At 56.4% G+C, this 9,957-nt stretch overlaps 2 protein-coding genes across 5 annotated transcripts; both read left to right on the plus strand.

The window, feature by feature from the left end:
- The first annotated feature begins 269 nt into the window (after nucleotides 1-269).
- Nucleotides 270-6,733, plus strand: ATG101 (autophagy related 101). Of its 4 annotated transcripts, none has more exons than XM_030322673.1 (4): nucleotides 270-288; nucleotides 835-957; nucleotides 3,995-4,322; nucleotides 6,026-6,733. In XM_030322673.1, the coding sequence occupies exons 3-4, from the start codon at nucleotides 4,071-4,073 to the stop codon at nucleotides 6,428-6,430; spliced, it is 657 nt and encodes a 218-aa protein (XP_030178533.1). In that variant the 5' UTR covers nucleotides 270-288; nucleotides 835-957; nucleotides 3,995-4,070; the 3' UTR covers nucleotides 6,431-6,733. The 4 variants fall into 4 exon arrangements, with proteins under 4 accessions (XP_030178533.1, XP_032449869.1, XP_030178531.1 ...); XM_032593978.1 differs by lacking the exon at nucleotides 270-288 and adding an exon at nucleotides 489-573; XM_030322671.1 differs by lacking the exon at nucleotides 270-288 and adding an exon at nucleotides 489-573 and having other exon boundaries at nucleotides 4,046-4,322.
- A 1,562-nt stretch (nucleotides 6,734-8,295) lies between these two features.
- On the plus strand, nucleotides 8,296-9,180 carry SMIM41 (small integral membrane protein 41). Its single transcript, XM_030320416.1, has one exon. It carries the CDS (start codon nucleotides 8,758-8,760, stop codon nucleotides 9,178-9,180), a length of 423 nt encoding a protein of 140 aa, XP_030176276.1. The 5' UTR covers nucleotides 8,296-8,757.
- Nucleotides 9,181-9,957: the final 777 nt, after the last annotated feature.

Consider the following 9,957-nt stretch of genomic DNA (forward strand, 5'->3'; position numbering starts at 1 on the left):
GGCTTGGACTCATCTCCAGGCCACCTCTCCAAATGGCACCCCCTTCATCTTGGGGGATAGACACCCCGTCAGGGCTCTGCGCCCAGAGTTGGGGACTGGCTCGCCGCCGATGACTCCTCTCCGCCTTGGGAGGCGGCACAGAGCTCACTGGCCTCTCCTTCCCTCTCATCTCTATGGCGGAAGTGCGTGGTCCCAGCCGAAACACAACAACATTCTCGGTGGTGGGAGTGAATGGACTCGTCCAAAAGAGGGGGATACTTCTCACCCTCAAATCTTAAAACGAGAGAGGTAATCAAGAAAAAAGTAGCATGTTTTTGCGGAGCAGTATGTGGCTCCCTGTGTCCGCCGGCGTGACTGTAAGGCGACCGAGGGGCTGCGCTGGCTGCGGGGCCCGGCCGGACGGGAGCTCGCGCCCCCGCCGGAGGCCGATGGAGGCGGTGGAACCCGCCCCGCTGGGAGGGGGGGGTGCCGAGGCGCGAACTTCCGCCGCCGGCGCCGCCTCCTGCCGCGGTGGTCTGGCGCCCGCGGCTAGGGGACCGAACCGTCGTGGGCTCTCGGACGCGGGCTCCGGAGGTGGGGGACCGTTTTAACCGTCTGCCCCCTTCCCGGGTGCAAGCGCGGGCACTCTCCAGGCCGGCGGGAGGGACGGCGCGCCTCGAACTCCAGAGCGCGGCCGGGGTGGGCGCGGGGCGCCGCCCCCGGGACCTCAGGAGGCAGCTCCTCCCCGGACCCTGGACCTTGGAGTAGTGGCGGTGGGAGAAACGGGACCCGAGAGGTGGTCCTTCCTGCGGCCCGCCAGAGTGTCTTGACACCGAGCCTTGTTTTTGCTTTTAGTCCATTCCTAGCGCTCAGCCGCAGGCGCGGAGGTCGGAGCTCACCTGCGGAGCGGGCGCCTGCGCGTGGGGAGGAGGAAGGGCATGGGCAGAGCCTGAGTCACCCGCGCTCCAGCCTGTACACGTAAGTGGGCATGGGGGTGCCCGGGGCTCCAGCATGGCCCAGTGCTCTGCAGACCTGGGCCTGGAGGGGGACCAGAGGGAGGCGACTTCTCGCGCCCTGCTCTGGAGGGCTCGCTGCTCACCGGAGGCGGGGGTGAGGGGAAGGGGACAGACAGGCTCATCACAGACCAGAGGTGGCTTGCTGTGGGAAGGAGGCTGGAGTTGGTCAGTACTAGCCTCCTGCAGGAGTTTTTCCTACAACAGTGCTTAGAATGAGGAAAGAGTCTGGGCGTGGGGCAAAAGAAAAAAGTGGCCTGTTTTTTTTTTTTAAGTTTTTAAAAATGTTTGATTATTTTTGAGAGAGAGAGAGAGAATGAACGAACACAAGGGGGGGAGGGGCAGAGAGAGAGGGAAACACAGAACGGGAAGCAGGCTCCAGGCTTTGGGCTGTCAGTACAGAGCTGGATGTGGGGCTCAAACCCACCAGTGCCGAGATCATGACCTGAGCCGAAGTCTCACTCTCAACTGACTGAGCCACCCAGGTGCTCCAGTGGCCTGTTTGGAGGTTTGTGGGGGACGCAAGAGGGGGAAGTGGTGGAAGAAGGGGGAGCTGGACCAGAACTGGGAGTATGAATGGAAGGGCGTGAATAGAGGGCAGAAATGAGCGGGAGAACCCCCCTCCTCCTGAGTGTAGAAGCCAATTCAGTAGCCCTCGGAAGGACCTGGAGCTCCTGGGTCAGGGTGAATTGAGCAGTTACTTTGTAAGTACTTTCTGAGTACTGAGTTTCCAGTTTCGAGTATGATCCAGTCCCTGCCCTCCAGGAAAGGTCTAGTGGGAGAGACAAGACTGTATAACATCTCGTGAAGAGATGCCTGCTAGGACAGGTAGACCCGGGCTGATAGCCGAGTGAGAGGCAGAACCAGCTTGATCTCTGAGCTGTCCACAGACTGCCTCGTGTTCACTGCTGAGCACTGCTGTATTATGGGGATTGAGACAAATACACTTAGAAGAGAGCTGCCAGATAAGATGTCATGTCCAGCTGGGGTGTTATGGGGACTGGGGACCCTTAACCCGTGGTTGGGGTAAGGGGTGATGAAAGAGTCGCTTCCAGGTATCAGAAAGGCACATTAGTGGAAAAGGGGTGAGACTTACTCTGTGTGGCTCCTGACTTCCAGACTATGACCGGTGGTTAGGGGCACCTGGCTGGCTCAGTCAGTAGAGCACATGACTCTTGATCTCAGGGTTGTGAGTTTGAGGCCCGGGTTGGGTGTAAAGATTACTTAAAACCAAAACAAAAAACACTGTGGCCAGTGGTTTGAAGCAGTAAGGGGCAGATCCTTTCTGTAGAAGGAACAACTGGGTAGAGCTGTCTGAAGATGGAATGGTCTGCTGTGAGGGGTGGCCGAGCTCCCTGTCAGGAGAGGTGTGTTAAGCCGAACCCGCAGGAGGGAACTTGACACTTCCTTCTCCTTCAGGGCTCCTGTTCAGTTACTTCCCAAGGTCTGGTTCTCCAGTCTGTTCTTCCCTTTCCAGTCTGTCCCCCGGTGCTGTATTGTAGCGTGTGTCCTCTCTCAGCGGAAATGATATTATAACGAATTATAGTGGCTAACACTTACTGTTTACTCCTTGGCAGGTACTGCTTTAAGTGCTTTACAGATGCTAACTCATCCAGTCCCTGAGACAGTCCTTGCGAGGTAGCTTTTATTAATAGCCCTTTTATATAGATTTGGGAAACTGAGGCACAGTGGGGTTAAGCAGCTTGCCCGAGATCACGCGGTGAGCAGGTGGCACGGCTGGGGTTCCAACCTGGGCTGTCTGGCATTGTTCTTAACCACTGTTCTACTGCGTTTTACGTATACAATTTTATTTGATCCTCACAAGAATCCAAATTGACGGATGAAACACCCTCAGAGAGGTTGAGTGATTTGCGTAAGACCACAGAGCAAGGTAGAGGAGAGCTGGGGTCCAAACCAGGACTGTTGGACATGAAAACTCCCACACTTTGCACTTCACTCCCCCACATCCTATTGTGCTGCCCTTGTAACCGTCCCTACTGTTGTGGCCTCTAACTGGACTTCTTGCCCAGCCTTTCTGCTTTAAATCTGAAGAGTTTCTACTTCAGAGTCTGTGGATGGCTCTGGAACTAGGTGAGATTTGGGGTGTGTGTGTGTGTGTGTGTGTGTGTGTGTGTGTGTGAGAGAGTCAGGTGTTAAAGCCCAGTCTTCATAGTTTTTACTGCTTTCTCAGAGCAGTTTCTGACCACAAAATAGTTCAGAGCCATCCTTTGGTTTTTATCCAGAGTTAAGTTCCTAAATTTTTTTTTTTTTTTTTTTTTTTTTTACATTTTATTTATTTTTGAGAGAGAGACAGAGAGAGACAGAGAGCACAAGTGGGGGAGAGGCACAGAGAGAGGGAGACACAGAATCCGAAGCAGGCTCCAGGCTCCGAGCTGTTCAGCACAGAGCCCGACGCGGGGCTTGAACTCACAAACCGTGATATCATGACCTGAGCCGAAGTCGGACACTTAACTGACTGAACCACCCAGGGGCCCCAGAGTTAACTTTCTGATGCACAGATTTGACCTTGGCACAGTGATGCATCGACTCTTCACTGCCCTCAGCACCATCCAGATGCCTTAACCTGGTCGTTCAAGGTCCCAGGCAGTCAGACCTCAATCTCTCTCTTCTTTTTACTCCCACCTTGTACTCTTGCCACTCAGGTAACATTTACCTGCCTTTCTCTCTCACATTCCTGTGGCCTGTCAAGGGCAGGGGCTGTTCTTGCCTTTGAACGGCCAGTGCCTGACACCTGTTGCACAGTGAACATTTGCCGTAAACTGCGCTGAACGCTGTACCGAAGTCAAGCCTTGGCTGGTTGTTTGGACTGTGACTTTGAGGCTCCCTCCCTTTCTGATCCCAAGAGTCTTTTTGATGGTATGTGTCTTTGAAATGCAGAGGAGGGCCACGTAGGCGGAGGCTGGCTGGGCCAGAAAGGACGTGACAGGTGACATGCAGGTCATCGAGAAGGTGTCCGCTTTCTGACCTGGCTGCTCTTGCAGGGTGGCCCCTGGCTGGGGTGAAGCTCCCCCGTCTTTATTCTTGTCCCCCAGCGCGGTGTGGGCTGCCGGCTGCAGGATGAACTGTCGCTCGGAGGTGCTGGAGGTGTCGGTGGAAGGGCGGCAGGTGGAGGAGGCCATGCTGGCCGTGCTGCACACCGTGCTCCTGCACCGGAGCACGGGCAAGTTCCACTACAAGAAGGAGGGCACCTACTCCATCGGCACCGTGGGCACCCAGGATGTGGACTGTGACTTCATCGACTTCACCTACGTGCGCGTCTCCTCTGAGGAGCTGGACCGTGCCCTGCGCAAGGTTGTCGGGGAATTCAAGGTAGGGGTGTGGCCCGGGGGGTGGCAGGTGGACCTCGAACGCCCCTCCACCCTGGCTTGCTGTTGGACCCTTCCCGGGTGTTCACGGCAGCTTCTTCCAGGTTCTAAGGGACGGGCGTGTTCCGCGCTCCTTGTGGGGAGGATGGCTTTGGGCGAGGGCAGGAAGTGACGGCAGGGAGGCGTCAGGTCCCACGGGGTGATCGCTGCCCGCATGGTCTTGACCTTCTATCTGACTGTCCAGCTCTCCCTGCTGACGCCTTTTCTTGCTTGTACTTTTCCCTTCAGCAGTCTGGGCCTTTCCTATGTGAAGTTCCCTGGGAGGGAGGGTTGCTGGGCTCGGGTGGGGCGCCCCGGGCCTGTGGTTGTATGTGCCTTGTGTAGGCATGGAGAAAGGTGGGAGGGCACATCAGGCTGCCAACGGTGGGAATGGGGATGTGATTTTTTTTAGGTTTTAAAGTAAGAGGGAATTTTTTTAAGGTGCCATCTCTGAGGTCAGCGGAGGAGGGTTGTCTGTCTGACTTCCAGTCCACAAATGTTTGGAGGGTCCCTACACTGTGCCAGGCACCATGGCCTATGCTCATGGCGGGAGGCCACAGTGTCTCCCCACCCTCACTCCCCAGCCCCTCTGAGACCAGAAAGGGCAAATTCATGAGTTTCCCCGTCCCTTGTCAAGGGAGGCAGTGGTCGTCACTGTCCTCCAGATGCCTCTAAGAGACACGTGGAACGTAATGGTTAAGAGCATGGATTCTGGAGCCAGGCTCTGCCACCCAACGAGCGTGTGACCTTGGGCAGGTGACTCCGCTTCTCTTGCCCTCGGTTCCCCTGTATGTAAAATTGGAACGACAATCGTACCTGCTTCACGGGGCATACACACTATGAGGATTAAATGAATCGAATGTGTCAAGTGGGTGAACCAGCCTGGCACCCCAGTAAGCATCGTAGAAGTGTTAGCCCTTATGACTACCAGTCAAAGTCACGTGACCTCGGTGTGTCCACAAAGGAGAGAATTGTTCCTTGATAGACGGTTCAGGACTTGAGGGAAGCATCCTTACCCTCCGAGTTGGCCCTAAAATTCAGATGGAAGGGTGCTTCAGGGTCCCACCTGCCTTAGGAGTGTGGGGCCACCACAGCCCCTGGAGGTAGGGGATAGGCAGAATTATTGGATGAAATGGTCTCATTCGCTTCTCAGAAGAGAAAAGGGAGAAGCTGGGTCTGGTATGTCCTTCCTTTCCCCCTTGTGTGTGTTTGTTTGTTTGTTTGTTTGTTTTTAAGTTTATTTATTTTGGGAGAGACGGAGACAGTGTGAATGGGGGAGGGGCAGAGACAGAGGGAGAGAGAGAGAATCCCTAGCAGGCTCCGAGCTGCCAGCACAGAGCCCGGTGCGGGGCTCGAACTCATGAAACCATGAGATCATGACCTGAGCCGAAATCAAGAGTCAGACGCGCAACCAACTAAGCCACCCAGGTGCCCCTCCCGCTTTTCTTTAGCGTCAGATTTTGTTGATTTGCTTGGAGCACTCAAGTTTAGGCTGGCAGGTCGCTGTGTCATTTCACACGAATCCTTTACCCTCTGTGGGTCTCATTCCCCACCCTCCCTGAAGGACTAATAAAGCTAGGAGAGCCTAATTCCCTGGGGTGTAGGAAGCACACAGTGAGAGCTCCTCCAAGGTCTTGGCCTGCTCATCCGTTCTCCCTCCTTCCCCAGGATGCACTGCGCAACTCTGGGGGTGATGGGCTGGGGCAGATGTCCCTGGAGTTCTACCAGAAGAAGAAGTCTCGCTGGCCTTTCTCAGACGAATGCATCCCCTGGGAGGTGTGGACGGTCAAGGTGCATGTGGTAGCTCTGGCCACAGAGCAGGAGCGGCAGATCTGTCGGGAGAAGGTGGGTGAGAAGCTCTGTGAGAAGATCATCAACATCGTGGAGGTGATGAACCGGCACGAGTACCTGCCCAAGATGCCCACGCAGTCGGAGGTGGACAACGTGTTTGACACAGGCTTGCGGGACGTGCAGCCCTACCTCTACAAGATTTCCTTCCAGATCACTGATGCCCTGGGCACCTCGGTCACCACGACCATGCGCAGGCTCATCAAAGACACCCTTGCCCTCTAGGCCTTACTGGGGCCGTGGGCTCTCCTTGATGGCTTGCAGACCTTGGCTTCTGGGGATCGTACCGTTGGCCCCTTGGGGCTCGGGAACCTGCCCCAGGTCCTTGATGAGACTTGGAATGGCCACCCCTGGCTTCCTTGTTTTGTGGTTGCCAGTCTCTGGTCATTCTTTTAACCTTGGCTGATGGTCAAGTCTGGCCTTCACTGTCTCTCCACACCCCTGGTGGGGGTTCCCCTTCCTTCTCTGCTGTATGGAAGAGCCATCGCTAGGATGGTGAATAAAGTTGAGAATGTGAGTTCAGGTTGAGCCATCTCTCCCTTGGCTTGTGTTCGGCCCGGAAACATTCACACTTTCTGACAGACCTATGAGGATACAGGTGTGTGTTGGGGGTGTTATTCCAGTGTGATGGGGGGATGGGATTAAAACTGACCAATTTTGTACTTTGTGGGACATTCATGTAAGCAGGTGTTAACCATTCAGGTGTCACCATGTCAGTCCTATGAATGATGACACAGATCAGGATCTGTTGCTTTTGGATAGGACTGTGCCATTTCTTCTCCCTCCTTAAGGAAGCGGTGATAGCCCTGCCCTTTATATTATCTGGTCTTATTTCATGATTGCCTCAAAAAGTACCTTTTCTGTCTTGATAGAGCACGTACAGGTCCCCATGTGCATCAGAAAGCTCATCTGATTTGGGGTTTCTTTCCCTGGAGAGAGATCGGCCAGCTTGAGGCAGGTGTCTGAGAGGTGTTCCAGGTCGGGCTGGCCCTGGCTGGTTGTTAGGACACTGCTTTGTTAACACGCTCATTTCTACATCAGCATACTCAAAATCAGTGAACTCCTTATTGTGTACTTTTTACTGAGTTAGTCTATATTTTACAATGCTTTTTGGTTGTATATGGGCGGTTCTGCTAGGCCAAATGGGGTGGGTGGGTGGGGGTCTTGCCCCTGGAGCCGGTAGATAGGATGGCCAGGAAGCGTTCACCACATTTTTCTCATTCCAAGTCACCTTAGCCCTGTGATATTTCACAACAGATCTAGTACGGTCTTGCCCTTGATCTCCGGAGCATTGGGAGAATTCAGGAGGTTCTTGGGGCTTTGGAGATGGGGAAGGCCATTTCCTAGCAAGTCCTTGATGGTGTGTAATCCCCACCTGGCCCTACTGCAACCCTCGAGACCTTGTTTTCCTCCTAGCTGGCCGTTAGCTAATCCCTCCTGAGGGGTTGGTTGACTGATAGAGCTGTTTGTTGGCCGTGACTTTGTTTTTAAAAAGCATAGCGTTGCTGTCTTTCAGGAGACCTGAGCAGAAGGGTCTTGACTCCATCCCGGCTTTTTGAGACTTTCTACTTGTCTGCAGCCAGACTCTGAGACTCTGCTCCACACTGCCCACCCCCGCTCCAGGTTGGCTGTGGGCCACCCAGCTGGCAGTGAACTCCCCTTGGTGGACAGAACAGTAACATTTCCATTCCTTTTGGCATTATAATTTCCTGTATGTAGGGGACTGATTTACTCAAGGTCAGGGCAGGAGCATCAAATATGCTTTTTTTTTTTTTTTTTTAATTTTTTTTTTTCAACGTTTATTTATTTATTTTGGGACAGAAAGAGACAGAGCATGAACGGGGGAGGGGCAGAGAGAGAGGGAGACACAGAATCGGAAGCAGGCTCCAGGCTTTGAGCCATCAGCCCAGAGCCTGATGCGGGGCTCGAACTCACGGACCGCGAGATCGTGACCTGGCTGAAGTCGGACGCTTAACCGACTGAGCCACCCAGGCGCCCCTCAAATATGCTTTCTCATTGGTTGGTAACTCCTTGATCTCTGGGACCTGAGCAAAAGAATGGGGGTAGGACTTGAACCCCCCCCCCCCCCCCCCCCCCACTGCTTGCTGTCAGCCCAAGGAGGCACTGGCCTGCTTGTCCAGCTCTGAGAGGCTCCCAGAGGCAATGATGGAGGAGTAAGGATACACATCCCTCAGGTCTTGGAGGCTGCTCATTTGCCTCCTGTTCAAGTGGCCCCCTGGGCCACCTAGCAGTATTGAGCTTTGGCCCAAGGACAGCCAGGAATGCTTGCTTGTCTTGTGTCCTGCTTAGTGCGGTGGCACCCCAGCCAGCACCTGGGGTGGGGTCTGGAAGGACTTTTCAGGGTTCTGAGGGAGGTGCTATCTTGACTTCCTTTGTCAAGGGAGAGAGGGAAAGACTTGCGGACCCGACTCCTGGGTTTGGTTGAATGCATGGGCCGGATTCCCACGCGTGGGTGTAGAGGCCCTTGGGACGAGAAGAAACAACCCCGGGCCCTGGGAGTCTGGGCCATAGTCCACACTGGAGGATATTGAATGCTCAGCGCCCGAGGGAGCCTACAGCGCCTGGGATCCGCCCCTCGGGGACCTCCTCTACGCAGCCCAGCGAGGCCCGCCTGCTGGCTTGGGCTCTCGCACATCTGGCCCTTCTGCGCACATCTGGGCAGCCGGCGCCTTAGCATGAACGGCTCTGGGACTGGCGCCGCGGCCCCAGCCACTTGGCTGAGCTCCTGCTGCAACCAGTCGGGGGTGCTGCCCGAGCCCCCCGAGGGGCCGCCCGTCGTGCAGGCGGCGGTGCTGGGCGTGCTGTCACTGCTCGTGCTCTGCGGGGTCCTGTTCCTGGGCGGTGGCCTCCTCCTGCGTGCGGAGGGCCTGACGGCGATGGTGCTCCGCGAGCGGCGCGCGTCCCGCGAGGCCGAGTCCAGCAGCGCCGGCGGCCGAGGCGACGACAACTCCTAGGCACCCATGCGCTCGAGGGCGGGGGTCGCGGCCTCCGGGGCGGCCCACTCGACTCGGCCCTGCTGCGGAGAGGGGTGGGGGTGGGAGGGCTCGGCGCCCTCCCCGCCCTCCGCGAGCCTGGCGCTGCGCAGGTGAGAGTGCTGGGGCAGAGTTGGGGGGCAGCTCTTCAGGGACTCTGCCTGGGCTCTGCATGTCCCCAGGGTGGGGCCTGCAGGCACCCCAAGTGTGCTAGGACCCGAGGGAAGAGGCTGCCACCCTCTCTTCTCCCGATCTCGTGTCTCTCCAGCGGCGCCTCACCCATGTCCTTTTTCTAGAAGAGCGGGTCACCCTGCGTGAGGGGGAGGCGGGGAGGATCAGAGGGGCCTCAGTGTGCTTTGGAGCTCTTCTACCCTGCACGCACCCCCCCCGCCCCCCGCCATTGCTCAGCCCCGCGGGAACTGAGGCCCAACTCAGGGGTGCCCCAGCACTGCCCACGCCGCTGGGAGGCTGAGGAGAGACACTGTCACGGAAACTCGGACAACCCAGGTCTTTGCTGCTTCCTCCTCCTCTCCTTCCTGAAGCCTTGTCCCCAGAAGGGGGTTTGAGTAAGATTCCTCGCTATGGCCCCCCTCTTGAGGCAGGGATGGGAGTGTGGGTCCTGTTTTATGGCAGAGGCAGGGGCCTGGAGGTCTCTGGGGGATGGGGAGGTATGGCCGGGGTCCCCCTCTCCCAGTCCCTTTTCTGGTTTTTGGGGCGCAGAGGTGGCCCTGAGCAAGGAGCTTTGTGGTATGTGTGGGG

This window comes from Lynx canadensis, chromosome B4 (assembly GCF_007474595.2).
Source record: "Lynx canadensis isolate LIC74 chromosome B4, mLynCan4.pri.v2, whole genome shotgun sequence".
Taxonomy (NCBI): Eukaryota; Metazoa; Chordata; class Mammalia; order Carnivora; family Felidae; genus Lynx; species Lynx canadensis.